Below are 18,807 nucleotides of genomic sequence, written 5' to 3'. Positions count from 1 at the left end.
TGTTTTACACTGAGAGTTGCCCAGGAATAAACATCAGTTTCAGAATGTAACTTATTGATTAATACATATTGGGTGGCGCGGCAGCTCAGCTGGTATAGCTACTGGAGAATAGGAGTAGGGTGACCTTTCGGGTCAAAGAGTCTCCGAGTCTGAAGAGGGCTTCCGACCCGACACGTCACCTACTCCTTTTCTCTAGCGATGTTGCCTGACCCGCTGAGTTACTCCAGCATTTTGTGTTTATGGACTGTACATGGAGAGGAAAGATTTAGAGGGATATGGGCCAAACACTAATGCAGATGGGGGCCTGTTTCCGTGCTGTATGACTATGAGAATCTGTTTAAGAAAGGAAACGTGGACACACTTTGTGCAAGACAAACTGATAAAATCTTTTTATTTGCGATACACCAACAAACATATCCACAACCACCTTACGTTTGAGTTGTACCAGACTCCAAGGACGCAAGCTTTGCGCGATCAATTAAACTTCTTCAGTGTCACAAAGTAGTTCACGATAAAGTTTCTCGGGGAGGTGTTGGAGGCACCGATACGATACGGAGGCACGGAAGCAACTGTCTGCCCATGCACACGGGTCCAGGGCACAGGCTGGGCGCGCAAACACAGACACCAAAAAAACAGTGCGTGATCCTCGAGTTCAGTCCGTTTCTCGAGTAGAAGCAAGCAATAGTGGGAAGGGACGGAGACGCCTTCTCCAGAAGTAGTTAAAAAGTAGAGCGATTGACCCATCTGTACCTCTCCCTCACCAAGACTCAACGTTCCTGAAGGAATACTGGGCGATGTTCCAGAGACTGGTTGGCCTTCTCTTCGTTCTCTGGCAGACTTGGGCCCAATGACCTCTAAGCGCTCCTGTACAACGGGCTCAAGGGGCTGCATGGCATTGCAGGTCAGTAGTAGAAGGGGCACGTTTGGGAAGGCTTTTGAATGTCACTGATTCTTACAGTGACGTCCAGAGGGGTTATGAGCTTGTTTGGCACAGGACGGCTGGCAGGTCAGGCAGTGGGTCAAGGGGCAGTCTGGCTTCAATGGGACAGGGCGTTGAGGTCAATGGGACGCATTATTAAGGGCCACAGGTCAGTTGCTAAGGGCAATGGGACTGGTTGATAAAGGCTGTGGGATGGTTGCTAAGGGCTTTGGGATGTTGCTAAGGACCATGGGATGGTCGCTAAGAGCCATTGGATTGGTTGTTAAAGCTATGGGACTAGTTGCTAAGGACCATTCAGGTATATGGGACTGGTTGCTGTGGGATGATCGCCAAGGGCCATGGAAGGTTACTAAGGGTCAATGATTTAGTTGCTATGGGTTATATGACTGGTTACTAGATGCTATGGGATGGTTGCTAAGGGTTAGTGGGCTAATTGCTGAGGACTATGAGACTGGTTGCTAAGGGTCAATGAACTGGTTGCTAAGGCCCATGGGATGGTTGCTAAGAGCCAATGATCTGGTTGCTAAGAGCCATGGCATAGTTGGTTGGAATCAATGGCCTGGCTGCAGGTGCCATGCGGCTGGTTGCTAAGGGTCATGCCATGGTTACTAAGGGTGAATGGTCAATGGGCTGGTTGCTAAGGGCCTTTGGATTGGTTGCTAAGGGCCACAGGATGGCTGCCAACAATACCACTATGATGAGCTAAAACCATGATGGCCTCTACCCTGCAAAGACCCCGTATAGAACAGTGGGTCCCATCTCATTGTATATGGAGCCTTGCTACAGGGTCAGTAGACAACCAGAGGCCACTCGCTGTGCAGAGCCAACTACTGGTGTAATTCCTCCCATCCATATGTCTGGGCTGCATTTGAAGTATTGCATGCAGATCTGGTCGCCCTATTACAGGAAGGATATGAAGGCTTTGGAGAGGGTGCAGAGGAGGTTTACTGGAAGGCGACCTGGATTGGTGGATGTCCAAGCTAAACATCTGAATGTTCTACGGTGGGAATGGAGAAATCCTCACTCTGACAAACAAAGACCTGAGACGATGTCCCCTCTATCACAGAGGACCAGCATCATGGTTTAATTTAGTTTTGAGATAGTTTAGAGATACACTGTGGAAACAGTCTCTTCGGCCACCGAGTCTGCGCCGACCAGTAATCACACCATACACTAGCACTATCCTACACATTAGGGACAATGTACAATCTTTACTGACAATACAAACCCGTACGTCTTTGAAATGTAAGAAGAAACCATATCACCCGAAGAAAACACAGGTGGTCACAGTGAGAACGTTCAAACTCTATACAGACAGCACCTGAGCTCAGGATCAAACCCATGTTGACCCTACCGCAGCGCCACAGTGACTGCCGATGGTCCATGATTGCATGGGTTCCTCTAGATGCTCCAGTTTCTTTCCACATGCCGAAATGGTTAATTGGTGACATAGCACAAAGGTTAATGCAGGAATGGTAACTGTACAAAACCTTGCTTGAAAGTATTGTGTACAGTTCTGATCATCACACTACAGGAAGGTGATAGATAATGTTGGGAAGAGTGTAGTGTGGTGATTAAATATAAACTTCCAGGAAGGAGGGAAAGGAGCACAACATCTGTGTGCAGCAACCTGCTCTGATTAGGGACAGGTGGACTTGAAAGGATGGTGGGAGCAGTTTCAACAGGAGGTTTTGGAAGGCGACAGGGGGATGCACCTGTCCCACTTAGGAAACCTGAACGGAAATCTCTGGAGACTATGTGCCCCACCCAAGGTTTCCGTGCGGTTCCCGGAGGTTGCAGGTGGTTGCCGGAGGTTGCAGGTAGTGGAAGCAGGTAGGGAGACTGACAAAAACCTCCAGGAACCTCCGGGAACCGCACGGAAACCTTGGGTGGGGCGCAAAGTCTCCAGAGGTTTCCGTTCAGGTTTCCTAAGTGGGACAGGGGCATAACATGGAAGGGAAGAAAGTGGCAGGGTTCGGAGGAACAGGACCAAGAAACATGATGGGCCGAATGGCCACCCTTTTGTTCAATGATCGTGAGCAACCATGGGAGTTTGAGGAAGGGAAGGTTTTGATTGAAAGATATTGCATGGAAACAGGCCCTTCGGCCAACGGAGTTCATGACGACCATCGATCACCCGTTCTATGTTATCGCATCCACTCCTTACACGCTCTGGGCAATTGGACAGAGGGCCAATTAAACTACAAACCCGCACGTCTTTGGAACGTGGGAAGAAACAGGAGCACTGAGACAGGGACATGGATAGAATAGGTTTGGAGGGATATGAGGCAATCGCAGGCATGTGGGTCTAGTGTATGTGTATGGGGCGTGTTGTTCGACGTGGGCAAGTTGGTCCGAAGGCACTGTTTCCACGCTGTATGACCTGATGAAGGTCAATTAGCCAGATCTGTTGCTGACTTTAGAAAGCCTCGTGACTTTTGGATGCCAACTCCAGCAGTACACAAGTTTTAAACTTGTCCAATTCCTTGCCGGTTCTCCATCACATTGAACTGACAGATGAAAATAAGTCCCATTATAGGCAGGGCCCACAGACCATGAGGTGGCCAGGACCTCCCTCAAGGATGGACACCCCTCCCTGGAGAAGGAAAGAGGACATCTTCAGCCCTGGTTCTCAGAGGGGAGAGGTGCCCAAGTCTCAGAAAATCAACATCACAATGGTTGGAGGAAGCTCACTTGGAAGATGCACAATTTGCAAATGTACAAACTGAGTTTGAAAATCATCGGTCTCCATGGATGAAACGAGGCGTCGGGATTAACTCTCCACCAGCCAGCAGCCTCTCCATCTCCAGAACCTGGAACCTGTTTCCCTTCTGATATCATGGACCGCCAGACTCATCTTGAAGAAAGTGCTTCGAACTGTTTCAGTCACAGGTGAGGATTCAGAGTAGGATCGCAAAGGTCCTATCCCGGGAAATCTTTTCTGAAACACTCACAGTTAGATACATTTACCACCGTGTGACTAACTTACCCAGCCTTGTTGAGGTGAAGTATCTCCTATCCCATAACCTGAGATGGATTCTCTCAATAACATCCGCTGCGACTGAGCTGCACAAAATGTTAAATCTCCCTCCCAAAGTCCATGTTCTAATTGCAAATGCTCGGATTAATTTTTGCATCTAGCGTTAAAGATTAAAAACATGCATCTCGGCCAAGTCGAAAAGTCATCACTGATTATCACGATTTAAAAATACACCTACACTGTAAACCGATTGGAGTTATAGATATCACTGTAAACATGCCATGACGACGGATATTGCCTTTCAGGGGGTACAAAAGAAGGATGACGTGTGATGAGACTCAATGCTCTCTCTGTGCTGGGGTTGTGAGAGGGGAGGGGGGGGGGGGAGCGTTCGTCCGATCTAACTGTGGTTCCACCAAGCTGCCTACCTCACCTCCAGGGGAGGCAGGCCCCAGTGGGGAGTTGACAGGGGGGTGATCTTGCTAGCGTGCAAGTCAATCATGGATAGCAGTAGGAGATGGGGCTGGAGAGACTTCAGCTGTAGAGAGAGAAAATGAGAACAAAAAATAAAGACATGCATTTTCATGTTCATGTCAAAGAGGCAGAATTAGGCCATTCCACCCATCAAGCCTATTCCCGCCATTCAATCATGGATGACCTATCTTTCCATCTCACCCCATTCTCCCCAGAATCTTTAACACCCTTACTAATCAAGAATTTAACAGTCTCTGCTTTAAAAATATCCAATGAGGGCCTTCATCGCTGTGCTCAATGTATTCCACAGATTTATCACCTTCTGACTAAAGAAATTCCTCCCCATCTCCATCCTAAAGTTATAATCATTCATCGTGGAAACAGGCTCGTTGGACCAACTTGCTCGTCACCCAACATGCCTCATTTACACATTAATCCCTCGTGCCTGCCTTAGCCCTATATCCATCTACCTTATCCATGTACCTGCCTCAACTACCTCCTCTGGCAGCTTGTTCCATAGTGTACCCCAGTTACTCCTCAGGTTGCTATTAAATCTTTCCCCCCAACTTCAAACCTACGTCCTCTGGTTCTTGAGCCCCTTACTCTGTGTGCTTAACCAATCTATTCCTCTCATGATCTCGTTCACCTCTATAAGATCACCCCTCATCCTCCTGCGCTCCAAGGAATAGAGCCCTAGCCTGCTCAACCTCTCCCTATTGCTCAGGCTCTCGAGTTCTGGTAACATCCTGGTAAATCTTCTCTGAACTCTTTCAAGCTTGGTGGTACATCCTTTTATTCTGAGGCTGTGCCCTCTGTTCCTAGACTCTCCCACTAGTGGAAACAACCTCTCCACATCTACACTCTACAGGCCTTTCACTATTTGGTAAGTTTCAATGAGCTACCCGGTCATCCTTCTAAACTCCAGTGAGTACAGGACCATTGCCATCAAATGCTCACAAATATCAAGTAACTTCAGAGGAAATAGAGTCATAAGGTCAGACAGAGTGGAAAAAGGCCATTCAGCCCGACTTGCCCACACTGACTAACATGTTCTCTATCTACACTAGTCCCACCTGCCACCATTTGGTCCATATCCCTCTAAACCTGTCCTACCCATATACCTGTCCAAATGGAGAAATATAACATATAAGGGACACTTACTAGGCCAGGGCAGACGAGGCTCCCGATCGATGGAAGTGGACAATCTGCCACTTGCCATCACGACGATGCCAGATCCTCGTCTCTTCGGACTGGGCGGTGCGGGGCACTCCGTTACTGTCGATGTACTGGGTGATACGGATGTAGGCGATGCACGCCGCCTCCTCCCCAATCAGATGGATGTGAGGGTTGAGGATGGTGGTGTGGATCGGCTTGTTGTTCTTGCACCAGACTGCAAACAAGGTGAGAACGGTCAGCGGGGTACGGACGAACCAAGATGCTGCCCAGGCCAGGCAACTCCTTGTGTGTTGCTCACAGAAGTGGATCTGCACTCACGCATTGCAATCACTCCATTCTTTTCAACCTCTACTCCAGTAGCAGCATTTCTTACTTTAATTATACCCTTAGAGACATAGTCATACAGTGCGGAAACAGACCCCTCTTCCCAACTTGCCTGCACCGACCAACATGTCATAGAGTCATAGTCATAGAGTCATACAGTGAGGAAACAGGCCCTTCGGCTCAACTTGCCCACACCGCCCAACATGTCCCATCTACACTAGTCCCACCTGCCTGCATTAGGCCCATATCCCTCTAAACCTGTCCCATCCATGTACCTGTCTAATTGTTTCTTAAACAGTCTGATAGTCCCTTCCTCAACTGCCTCCTCTGGCAGCTTGTTCCATACACCCATCACCCTTTGTGTGAAAAAGGTACCCCTCAGATACCTATAAAGACTTTACCCCTTCACCCTTAACCTGTGCCCTCTGGTTCTCAATTCCCCCATGTGGGCAAGATTTTCTTAATCTCTATCTGTATCTACATTGGTACACTGTCGGTGGTGCGATTTAATTGTATGGGGTGATCGCTGGTTGGCGCAGACTCGGTGGACCAAAGGGCCTGTTTCTGAGCTGTATCTTTAAAGTCAAAGTAAAGTTTGTAGGTTAAATGGCCCTCTGTAAATTGCCCCTGGTGTGTAGAAAGTGGGATAACATAGAACTAGTGTGTGAAGAGGTGATTGATGATCAGTGTGGACTTGGTGGGCCGAGGATCCTGTCTCCATGCTGTATCTTTTTTTAAAAAACCCAACATGATTTGTACATTCTTAGCAAAAATGTAACAGTAAATGTAAGGTAGCTAGGGAGAGTACTCACTAGTACTCTCTCCTTGTACCTGGGAGCGACTTTGTACACTGTAACCTGTGGAGGAACAAATGGCAAACGTAAAAATAATGTAATTAAAATGAGGTTGAAAGGGCAACAGGACATCTGTTTTGGAAGGAACTGCAGATGCTGGTTTATACCGTAGACACAAAGTACTAGAGTAACTCAGCGGGCCAGGCAGTATCTTTAGTTTAGTTTGGTTTAGTGATGTAGGAAGGAAACAGATCCTTCGGCCCACTGAGTCCGTGCCGACCAGAGATCCGCGCACACTAACGCTATCCTACATGCACTAAAGACAATTTACAATTAATACACAAACTTGTACATCTTTGGAGTGTGGGAGGACACTGGCGCTCCCGGGGAAAACCTACGCAGTTGCACGGAGAACATAGTCCATAGTCAGGATCGAACCCAGGTCTCTGGTGCTGAGGCACCAACTCTACCATTGTGCCACCATGCCACCCCCAGGAGAAACAGGATGGGACCAAGGGTGGCACGGTGGCGCAGTACTGGTAGGTTAGGTTTGTTGGTTAATTGGCTTGGTATCATTGTAAATTGTCCATAGTGTGTGTAGGACAGCATTAGTGTGCGGGGATCTTGGTCAGCATGGAGCCTGGGTTGAAGAGCCTGTTTCCGTGCTGTATCGCTCAACTAAACTAAACTAAACTAAACTACATCTGTTTAGCTGCCATAGGGGTTGGTTGAAGAAGAGCAAAGCACGGGGATGTGTTTGCCAGAGGTGCTGTTTACAGCTGTTGTCAGACCAATCTGGTAACAAACGAATGCTGAAGTGTCATAGAGTCATAGAGTGATACAGTGTGGAAACAGGCCCAACTTGCTCACAGGGCCAACAATGTCCCACAATATTATAAATGCAGTCTCACCAACGTCTTATACAACTGCAATATGACTTCCCAACTTCTATACTCAATACTCTGACTGATGCAGGTCAAAGTGCCAAAAGCCTTTGTGACCACCTTATCTACCTGCGACTTGACCTTCAAGGAACCATGCACCTGTACTCCTAGATCCCTCCACTCTACACCATTACCCAGAGGCCTACCATTTACAGTGTAGGTTGTGCCCTTGTTCGCAAAATGCAACACCTCACACTTCTCTGTTTTAAATTCCATGAACCATTCCTCCAAATGCCTGTCTATCCTATCTCTCAGAATACTCTCCAGTAACTCACCAACTACAGATTTTAACCTCACCGGCCTATAATTTTCCTTGCAGCCCTTCTTGAAAAGTTGTGCAACATTTGCCACCCTCCAGTCTTCCGGCACCTCGCCTGTATCTCTTACAGGTTCTGTTCATAAGGGTCACACAAGTCTTTGTTCGGGGAACAATCTGTACATTCTGCAGATTGTTCCCAGCGACCGTTGTATTTGACCCTCTTAAGACTAGTTTAGTTTAGTTTAGACTAGTTTAGTTTAGTTTAGAGATAACGTATGGAAACAGGCCCTTCGGCCCACTGAGTCAGTGCTCACGTTATGAGGCAGCAACTCTACCACTGCGCCACTGTGACGCCCTTGCTTGCCTTCCCGATCTTTGTGGTGTGTTTTAATTTTTTCTTTAACACACCTCAGCTGCTTCCTTGTCAGTCCCACCACCCCACGATCCAAACACAGATAGTTGCTTACGATTCTCAAAGTAAAATCGATGGAAGTCAAGGCCCTCCACCAGGTTCCCCAGTGCCTCTGGTTCGAACGCAGTCACCCCAGGGTCACACATCTTCCTGAAAGGCACAAGGGGGAAAGGGGAGTGGAATTAGCTTGTCCTCACTGAGGAGATGCTCAGATGGTTGATCAACTTTGGAAAGCCATGGGATCCATATTGAGTATGGACAAAATCTTGGACAGTCACAGGTTGGGAGATGGGAAGATGGAGGACAGTGGGAAGAAGGTGTGGTAGGGTAGTGGAGGGCGAGAGGGATGGGAGGATGGAGGAAAAGAGAGATGAGGAAGGAAGAAATAGTGCAGGTGGATTAACAGGCAGGCGGATTGTAGGATCAGAGGGAAGAGGGAAGCAGCAGAGAGAAGAACATAACGTGAGGAGGATAATGGAAGTGAGGGCAGTCATGTTGAAGAATAAGAGGAAGAGACGGATTAAGGATCAGAGGTAGAGGTGGAGATGGGTGGGATGGAAGTTGAGGGATAGAGAGAGGTGGCCAAATGGATAAAATGGGAGATAGAGATGGATAGAAGATGAAAGATAGGGAGGGCACGATGGATGGAGCAACGAGACATAAAGGAAGAATGGTTGAAATATTTAGTTTAGTTTATTTATTGTCACATGTACCGAGGTAGAGTGAAAAGCTTTTATGTTACGAGCTAACCAGTCAGCGGAAAAACTATACATGATTATAATCAAGCCGTCCACAGTATACAGATACTGGATAAAAGGTGTAACATTTAGTGCAAGATAAACTCCAGTAAAGTCTGATTAAAGATAGTCTGAAGGTCTCCAGTAAGGTAGATGGGAGGTCAGGACCGCTCTCTAGTTGGTGATAGGATGGTTCAGTTGCCTGATAACAGCTGGGAAGAAACTGTTTGAATTTGGAGGTGTGCATTTTCACACTTCTGTACCTCTTTCCTGATGGGGGAGGGGAGAAGAGGGAGTGACGGGCTGAGGCTGGTCCTTGATTATGCTGGTGGCCTTGCCGAGGCAGCGTGAAGTGTAGATGGAGTCAGGGGGAGAGGGGGGGAGAAGAAGAGAAGGAGAGGGAGAGAGGAGAGGGGGAGTTGGGAGGGGAGGGGAGAGGGAGAGGGGGAGAGGGGAGAGGGAGAGAGGGAGAGAGGGGGAGAGGGGGGGGGGGGGAGGAGGGGGGGAGGGGGAGAGGGGGAGAGGGGGAGAGGGGGAGAGGGGAGAGGGGGAGAGGAGAGGGAGAGGGAGAGGGAGAGGGGGGAGGGAGAGGGAGAGGGGAGGGAGAGGGAGAGAGAGAGGGAGAGGGAGAGAGGGGGAGAGAGGAGAAGGAGAAGGAGAAGGAGAGGGAGAAGGGAGAGGGAGAGGGAGAGGGAAAGTGATGGGTGATTTAATTGAACGGATGAAGGGATGGTGAAGAGATGGAGTGAGAGAATCGATGGAAGGTGGACGTGCAGCCAGACATATCCCCAATGCCGTGAATCAATGGACGGTATTTTACTCTCGGTGGTAACTTCATGAGTTAATGCTCCGTGGCTTCGGTTGGAACGACAATAATTTTGAATGTCTCGGACCAGAAAAGTAACTCACGTGTAGGCCTCGAAATCTCCGTTGCTGATCGCTTCAATCAGCTGTTCAGTGGCCTTGATGATCTCCTGCTTACGGACTGAAAGAACAAGAAGAAAAGAAAGAAGTGGGTCAGGTCTCCTCATTATGTACACGCGTGTTGTAGCAGTACACCATGCTGTCTCTTTTAATCAATTCAATCAACAAGCCATTACTGGTCCAGATGGCACAAGGAACTGCAGATGCTGGTTTGCAAAAAAAACAAAACACTAAATGCTGGAGTAACTCAAGTGGCCTGGCAGCATCTCTGGAGAACATGTATAGGTGACAGTTTGGGTTAGGACTAGTTGTGTTTTAGTTTAGAGGTACAGCATGGAAACAGGCCCATCAGCTCACTGAGTCCATGCCGACATTTGATCACCCGTTCATGATAGTTCTATGTTATCTCACTTTGTCATCCACTCCCTACACAGCAGGGGCAATTTACAGAGGGCCAATTGACCTACAAATCTTCATGTCTTTGGGATCTGGATAGAAACCGGAGCAACTGGAGGAAGCCCACGCGGTCACAGGGAGAACGTGCAAACTCCACACAGAGAGTACACGGGTCTCTGGAATTAATAAAATTGTAGGATTAAAATGTGACTCTCTCCTGTTTTGCCCTCCGGGTGAGGGGTGTATCCTTGGGGCCTGGCGTTGGTGATGACCTCTGTCGCTGTCACAGAGTCATAGAGTCTTACAATTTGTCCATGACAACCAGCATGCCCCACCTGCCTGTATTTGGCCCATATCCCTCTAAACCTATCCTATCCATGTACTTGTCCAAATGTTTCTTATCCATTGCGATAGTACCTGCTTCAACTATCTCCTCTGGTAGCTCGTTCCACACACCCAACAACCTTTCTGTAGAAAAGTTAAACCTCAGGTTCCTATTAAATCATTCCTCCCTCACCTTAAACCCATGTCCTCTGGTTCTCAATTCACCTACTCTGGGCAAAAGACTGAATTTACCCGATCTATTCTTCTCATGATTTTGTACACCTCATTAAGATCATCCCTCATCCTCCTGCACTCCAAAGAATAAAGTCCAAGCCTGCCCAATCTCTCCCTATAGCTCAGGCCCTTGTATCCTGGCAATATCATCGTAAATCTTCTCTGCACCCTTTTATGATCTAAATGCACCACCCGGCGTGGCTTTAATGGCCGCGGGACAATCGACATCGCCAGCCGGGGGCTTTGACTTTGACTCTGACATCGGGGGGGGGGGGGGGAGTGCAGTGGAGAGATAAGTTTTTTTTGGCCTTCCATCACAGCAATGTGATGGATGTTTATGTAAAATGTAAATTATGTTGTGTCTGGGGTCTATTTGTTTGTAATGTATGGCTGCAGAAACAGCATTTCGTTTGGACCTCAAGGGGTCCAAATGACAATTAAATTGACTCTTGACTCTTGACTCTCTCTTGACTCCAACTGAACACAATACTCTAAATGTAGCCTCACCAACGTCTTATATAGATGCAGCAGGACCTCCCAACTTCTACACTCAATGCTCTGACAGATGAAGGCCATCAGTAAGCTGAGGAAAGCTGAAAGAAAGTTGAAAGCTGAGAAATGTCACCCGAGGAACGATTCTCTAGCCTTTGTGTATCTTACCTTTCGTATCCTCATCTTCGATTGTAGTGTTCGTGCTCTCTGACGACTCCTGGGTAAAAGCACAAAGAAAGGTAACCGGGGTAAACACAAAGTGCTGGAGTAACTCAGTGGGTCAGGCAGCATCTCTGAAGAACATGGATAAGTGATAAAGGTGGAGGAAAGGTGGGGACGAGACAAATCCTGGTGAGTGATAGGTGGAGATCCAAGGAACTGCAGATGCTGGGTTAAAAAAGGCACAAAGTGCTTGAGTAACTCAATAGGTCAGGGACGTCCTTGGTGAATATGGATAGGTGACATTTCAGACTAGGAAGGAACTGCGAATGTTGGTTTACTGAAGGTGCTTCTTCAGAAGGGTTTCCCACCCACAATGTCACCTTTTCTCCAGAGTTCCTGCCTGACCCACCGAGTTACTCCAACATTTTGTGCCAATCTTCAGGGATGTTTCTGGTCAGGACCCTTTTTCAGACTGATTGAAGTGTGGGGGGAGGAGTGGGAGAAAGCTGGAAGAAAGGAGGGGCAGGACAAAGGCAGGCCCGTAGTAGGTTGGTGTAGGTGAGGGGTGGGGAGGGTGGGGAGGGTGGGGTTGATGGGCAGATGGTTGGAAAAAGGACAGAGATGAAAAAACAGAAGGTGTGAGACAAAAAGATCGAAGAGCTGCAAGGAATGTAGGAGGAAGGGGAGGTGGAGGGGAGAACTAGGCGTAAGTCTAGGTGGGACACAGGAGAGAGGAGGTGGTATATGGGGGAAGAAGGAAGAGGGTTATGTAGTTACCTAAAATTAGAGGATTCAATGTTCATACCGTGAAAGAGTGTACACGGGATAGGAAATGTTTAGAGGGATATGGGCCAAATGTGGGATCTTGGTCGGCATGGACATGTTGGGCCAAAGGGTTTGGTTCTGTGCTATATGACTCTATGACCATCCTCCAAGGTATGAGTAACATTACCAATATTCAGCCACATCTCAACTTGCTAATCATGTTTCCCACGTCCCCAAACGCCATTGGTCATGAGACAACGGGACAGAGTTGATGGGGGATAATGTAAAATCTAAACTTACCTTCACACCATCGGCCTTCCTGCCACCTGAGTTCTTCCCTCCTAGAAGCAAACACAACAATGTTAGAAACAAAGAACTGCAGATGCTGCTTTATGTCAAGGATAGACACAAAATGTTGGGGGAACACGGCGGGTCAGGCAGCATCTCTGGAGAAAAAGGGTGGGTGACGTTTCGGGTTGGGACCCTTCTTCAAAGCAGAGGGTGGAAGTGAGAAAAGACCAGGGCCAATCTGTGCCGCCCACAAATGACCTCAGGCAGAGTGTTGCCTGGTAGGCCCAGTGTTGGCTGGGGAAGGTATATCTCAAGAGGGAAACAATGTGAAGAACTGTGGAACTGGTTAAATGAACAGGGTGGAGGAAGGGGGCAAGGGGGGAGGAAGGGAGTGTAAAAGGGTCAGTTAAAATTTGAGAATTCATCGTTCATTCGGCTGGGTTGTAAGCTACCCAAGTGAAATATGAGCTGCTGTTCCTCCAGTTTGCTTGTGGCCTCACTGTGGCAATGGAAGAGGTCCAGGACAGAAAGATCAGTGTGAATGAATGGGAAGAGGAGTTGAAACTGTTAAGAACTGGGAGATCCCACAGGCCTCAGTCTCACCTTAAACCTATGTTCTATGGTTCTCAATTTCTCTACTCAGGGCAAAAAGACTCTATGTGTTTACCCACACTATTCCTCTCATGATTTTATACACCTCCTCTATAAGATCATCACTCATCCTCCTGCGCTTCAAGGAATAAAGCCCTGGCCTGCTCAACCTCACCCATCCTTTTTCTCTTGGGTTTGTAGGGTAAAATTGCCCACAGTGTGTAGGTGAGGGGCAGGAGATCAAAGGAGTGTTAATGGAAGAAGATTACAGGAAGAATGTGCAAAAAGGATAGGAGTAGATTGGGGAAACACACAGAGTTTACACGTTCTCCAGTGATGTTGCCTGTACAGAGTATCTTATCCAGAGTAGGGGAATCGAGAATCAGAGGACAGGTTTAGGTGAAGGGGAAAATATTTATTAGGAACCTGGTGGGTATCTTTTTCACACAATGGGTGGTGGATGTATGGAACGAGATGCCAGTGGAGATAGTTGAGGCAGGTACTATCACAACATTTAAAAAACATTTAAACAGGTACATGGATAGGACAGGTTTAGAGGGATATGGGCCAAATGCAAGCAGGTGGGACTAGTATAGATGGGGCATGTTGGGAAAGTTGGGCTGACGGGCCTGCTTCCATGCTGTATAACTCTATGACCATCTAAGAATGGGGATTGCTGTGAGAGCCAGCACAGGGCTGATGGGCTGAACAGCTCCCTTCTATGCTGTGAATAAAGTGGGTGCAGGCATGGAGACAGGTTTGTCTTACCTGAGAAGTTCCGTGTAGCTAACATTGTGGTTAGTATTGCACCCTGGAAACAAAGAAAGAGAGAGTGAGGACGGAAATTATTCACAGTATTCACCAACGTGATACATCATAGAGACACAAAGAACTGCAGACATTGGAATCCTGAGCAAAACACACGAGGGCAGGAGGAACTCGGCAGATCAGGCAGCATCTGTGGAGGAAATGGACAGATAATGTTTCAAACGGGACCCTTCTTCGGAGTGATGGAGTTGGTGAACGTTTGATGACTCTGGGCCTGTTCTGGCTGGAGTTTGGATGGATGAGGGGGACCTCATTGAAACTTACCGAATAGTGAAAGGCCTGGATAGAGTGGATACGGAAAGGATGCTTTCACTAGTGGGAGAGTCTAGGACCAGAGGGCACAGCCTCAGAATAAAAGGACGTACCTTTAGAAAGGAGATGAGGAGGAATTTCTTTAGCCAGAAGGTGGTGAATCTTTGGAATTCATTGCCAAAGACAGCAATTTAAAGCTGAGATTGACCAGGTTCTTGATTAGTAAGAGTGTCAGGGGTTACGGGGAGAAGGTAGGAGAATGAGGTTGAGAGGGAAAGATAGATCAGCTATGATTGAATGGCAGAATAGACCCAATGGGCCGAATGGCCTAATTCTGCTGCTATGACATGAATTTATTAATTTTTTGTAGGAAAGCTATTGGAAACTATAGGTGAGACTGGAGTGAGAGAACACTTTGAGAAATGTAACGTGCTTTTCGGGAGCCAGTATCGATTTGCAAAGGGCGGGCTACATTTAACAAACCTAACTGATTTTTTAAAATAAGCAATAAACACATTAGACATTGGACTGGCTGTTAATGTGGACACGAGACTCCAGATGCTGGAATCGTGAGCAAAAGACAAAGTGCTGGAGAAACTCAGCAGGCCAGGCAGCATCTGCAGAGAGAGAAGCAGTTAACGTTAAAGTCAAAACCTCTTTAACAGAACCAGGGAAAGGAGAAAAGAAAAGAGAGAAAAAACGAGACTCAAAAGTGCTGGAGGAACTCAGTGGGTCCGGCAGCATCTATGGAGGGGATGGACAGTTGATGTTTCGGGTCGGGACCCTGCTTCAGAATGTAGGAGAAACTGGAGGACGGCACGGTGGCGCAGCGGTAGAGTTGCTGCCTTACACCGCTTGCAGCATCGTAGACCCGGGTTCGATCCTGACTATGGGTGCTGTCTGTATGGAGTTTGTATGTTCTCCCCGTGACTGCGTGGGCTTTCTCCGAGATCTTTGGTTTCCTCCCATACTCCAAAGACGTGCAGGTATGTAGGTTAATTGGCTTGGTAAATGTATAAATTGTCCCTAGTGTGTTTAGGATAATGTTAATATGCAGGGATTGCTGTTCGGCGCGGACTCGGTGGGCCTGTTTCTGCACTGTTTCTCTAAACTAAACTATGTTGAATTTCTTCAAAGTGCTTTGAGGAGATTAGTGCTTTGAGGAGATCTGTAATCTCTTGCAGGCACAAGAAATAACAGATACTAGAATGTGATCAAACACAAAGTGCTGGAGGAACTCAATGGGACAGGCAGCATCTTTGAAGGGAATGGACAGACGATGTTTCGGGTCGGGACCCTTCTTCAAAACCCTTCCAACAGTCTGGGATCAAGTTGGCACTGGGTCAATAGTCAATAGCTGTGGAGTAGGACAAGTGGAACGTTTATTACGAATGGAATTAGTTTAAGGTTTTTAAAGTTGTGCTTTTTATTACATTTCTGATCTTCCAAAAACGCTTTTTAAATAATTTTAAGAGGAGACACGAGGATCTGCAGATGCATCAATATTGAGTTCAGGGAGCATCTGGGGAGGGAAATGGACAGGAGACTGGGGAGGGGAAAGTTTCGGGTTGAGACCCTTCTTCATACTGATTTGAGTGGGGGGGAGGGGAAGACAGCTGGAAAATAGAGGTGGGGGCAGGACAAAGCCTGGTAAGTGATAGGTGAAGAAATGAGAAGAGCACAGATGCTGGAATCTTGAGCAAATTACAAAGTGCTGGAAGAACTCAGCAGGGCAGGCAGCATCTGTGGAGGGAACAGACAGACGGCATTTCGGGTTGAGACTTCTCACTCACCTTAAGCTTCCTGCGGGCATTGAATTTCTTCAGGCAGTCGACAGTCTCTTGCCGGTGCATGCATGAAGCCACCGTGGCCCGGTGCTGTGAACACACAGAGTACTCTCAGCTTATTATCCCCCATCATTGACTCACAACCCACCGGTCCCTTGCCATAGACTCTCTCCCTCATCACTGACCCCCCCACCCACTGAATCGCCTCCCACTCTCTTCCTTCATTCACTCTCCCCACCCACTGAATCCCCCCTCACGGACACTCCCTCATCTCTGACTCCCCACCCACCAGTCCCCTCCCACGGACACACTCCCCATCACCCACTCTCCCCACCCACTGAAATCTCCACCAAACGGCTATCCCCAAACCCCACCCAAGCAGCCGAGCTCCATGCCAATATCAGATGCCATGGTGTTCCAATGGCATTGGGGGCACTGCCAGGTGCTTTAACATACCGAGATCCAGGGGTGTTTAAGGGCCTCGGTGGCCGAGATGCGTTTGGCAGGGTTTATCGTTAACATCTTGTTGATGAGATCTTTGGCCTCAGGTGTCACTGTGTCCCACTCCGGAGACGGGAACTGCAGAGGGGAAGAAAACAACAGCAAACTACCACACGTGGTCTCATCACCCCTAGCAACCAGTAGGCCTATGTCACCCCTAGCAACCAGAAGGCCTAAATCACCCCTAGCAACCAGTAGACCTAGATTACCCCTAGTAACCAGTAGGCCAAGGTCACCCCTAGAAACCAGTAGGCCTAGGTCACTCCAAGCACCCAGTAGGCCTAGGTCACCTAGGCCTAGGTTTTATGTGGGGGGGGGGATGGGGAAAACTACCTTTCAGGGTCCCTACCCGGTCGTAGAGGCAGCTTTTCTCCGGGCTGCAGCTGCGACCCGTCCTCGCGGCCTACCAGCGGGCCTGGGGCGGCGTTTCTTGTCGGGGACCGCCCAGAACCTTGGCTTCGGCGGCGGCACAGCGTTGGAGCGCTATCGCGGAGCGGAGCAGGCGATGCCTTGCCCGGGTCGCCGCACTGGAGCTCCGGTGAGCTGAAGATCGCTGAGGAAAACATCACGGAGCTGCGGGACTGTGGAGCGACCAGCTGCGGGCGGCGGTGCTGAATTTTACACCGGGAGCCTGGGATCTCTAGAAGAGATCGCCAGTTGTGGAACTCCAACCGGCGCGGCCTTGTTGGCTTTGGAAGCCGTGGCCTCCAGTACGGAAGCGGCCATTCCAGGGTTCCCAAGCCACTGAGAGGACTCTCCCGATGCCGGAGCAACATCACCCGGCGAGAACGGCCTGGAACATCGGGCCTCCGTAGAGGCAACTGTGGAGGCCTCAATGGGCCCGACTATGGGTGAACTGGGGTTGGGGACTGGACTTTGTGCCTTCCCTCATAATGGGAACCATTGTGGGGGGATGTTCTTTATGTTTAAAACTCTTATTAATGTTATGTCTGTATTCCTTCTTTATGTGCTGTAAAATGGCAAGAAGCATTTCACTTCACTACACCTAGGTGTATGTGAATGTGACCAATAAAATACCTTTGATACTTTGATACCCAGCAACCCGTAGGCCAAGGCCAAGGTCACCTCTAGCAACTAGTAGGCCTAGGTCACCCCTAGCAACCAGTAGGCCTATGTCACCCCGAGCAACCAGTAGGCCATGTCCATGAGTTCATAGGAGCAGAATTAGGCCATTCGGCCCATCTAGTCTGCCATTCAATCATGGCTGATCTCTCTTTTCCTCTCAACCCCATTCTCCTGCCTTCTCCCCATAGCCCCTGACACCCATACTGATCAAGAGCCTATCAATCTCTACTTCAAAATACCCAATGATGTGGACTCTACAGATGTCTCTGGCAATGAATTCCACAGATTCACCACCCTCTGGCTGAAGAAATTTCTCCTCATCTAAAGGCACTTCCTTTTATTCTGCAAGTAATTGAAGATGATGGTTTACCAGAATAGATGCAAAATGCTGGAATAACTCAGCTGGTCAAGCAGCGTCTCTGGGGAACATAAGGTCATAAGTGATAGGAGCAGAATTAGGCCGTTCAGCCCATTAAGTCTACTCTGCCATTCAATCATGGCTGATCTATCTCTTCCTCTTAAACCCATCCTCCTCCCTATAATCTGGATAGAACATGGATAGGTGATGTTTCAGGTCAGGACCCTTCTTCCAAACCATTACCTATCCGTGTTCTCCAGAGATACTGCCTGTCCCGCTAAGTTACTCCAGCACTTTATGTCTTTTTTTTAACTAGTTATGTTACTGGTTACTGCATCTGCTTGTTGGTTGCAGTCTAACCATAGAGATGGTTGAGGTCTCCCAGAGGCAACGAGCCATCAGCACCCACACAACCCCCACCCCCCACCCCTCAACCTCTGCGACCCACACTCTCACCAGTAACGCACGGTCTGAGCACTTACATCGTAAGCTCCAGCTTTGATCTGCTGGTAGAGTCTGTGTTGGTCTTCATCCCAGAATGGAGGGTAGCCAACCAGGAGAATATACAAGATGACTCCTAGTGAAAGAACCAACAAGGTCAAGACGTCAGTGGAGATTGGTATTGGTTTATTATTGCCATGTGTATAGGTGATGCCATGGAGTAGTATTGCATGGAAACAGGCCCTTCAGCCCAACTTGTCCATGACGACCATGGGGAATTAGCGTAGGTGGAGCATCTTGGTCGGCATGGGTAAATTGGGCCAAAGGACCAGTTT

General features: G+C 48.4%; 1 protein-coding gene across 2 annotated transcripts in view; it reads right to left on the bottom strand.

Moving 5' to 3' along the window:
* Nucleotides 1–361: 361 nt before the first annotated feature.
* Nucleotides 362–18,807, bottom strand: part of LOC129701572 (calcium/calmodulin-dependent protein kinase type II subunit alpha) — a 90,815-nt gene continuing 72,369 nt past the window's right edge. Inside the window, exons 9-19 of one of the 2 annotated variants that reach the window (XM_055642835.1) lie at nucleotides 18,514–18,608; nucleotides 16,543–16,665; nucleotides 16,093–16,176; nucleotides 13,988–14,030; nucleotides 12,638–12,678; nucleotides 11,579–11,627; nucleotides 9,950–10,025; nucleotides 8,359–8,453; nucleotides 6,707–6,751; nucleotides 5,556–5,784; nucleotides 362–4,458 (exon numbers count right to left, since the gene is read on the bottom strand). In XM_055642835.1, coding sequence (XP_055498810.1) covers nucleotides 4,455–4,458; nucleotides 5,556–5,784; nucleotides 6,707–6,751; nucleotides 8,359–8,453; nucleotides 9,950–10,025; nucleotides 11,579–11,627; nucleotides 12,638–12,678; nucleotides 13,988–14,030; nucleotides 16,093–16,176; nucleotides 16,543–16,665; nucleotides 18,514–18,608 — 884 coding nt within the window. In that variant the 3' untranslated portion in view covers nucleotides 362–4,454. The remainder of the gene's footprint in view (nucleotides 4,459–5,555; nucleotides 5,785–6,706; nucleotides 6,752–8,358; nucleotides 8,454–9,949; nucleotides 10,026–11,578; nucleotides 11,628–12,637; nucleotides 12,679–13,987; nucleotides 14,031–16,092; nucleotides 16,177–16,542; nucleotides 16,666–18,513; nucleotides 18,609–18,807) is intronic. The other variant, XM_055642836.1, reaches the window with a different exon arrangement.

The sequence above is a fragment of the Leucoraja erinacea genome, chromosome 11 (genome assembly GCF_028641065.1).
Source record: "Leucoraja erinacea ecotype New England chromosome 11, Leri_hhj_1, whole genome shotgun sequence".
In the NCBI taxonomy this organism is placed as follows: domain Eukaryota; kingdom Metazoa; phylum Chordata; class Chondrichthyes; order Rajiformes; family Rajidae; genus Leucoraja; species Leucoraja erinaceus.
This window is presented reverse-complemented; position numbering and strand designations above follow the sequence as displayed.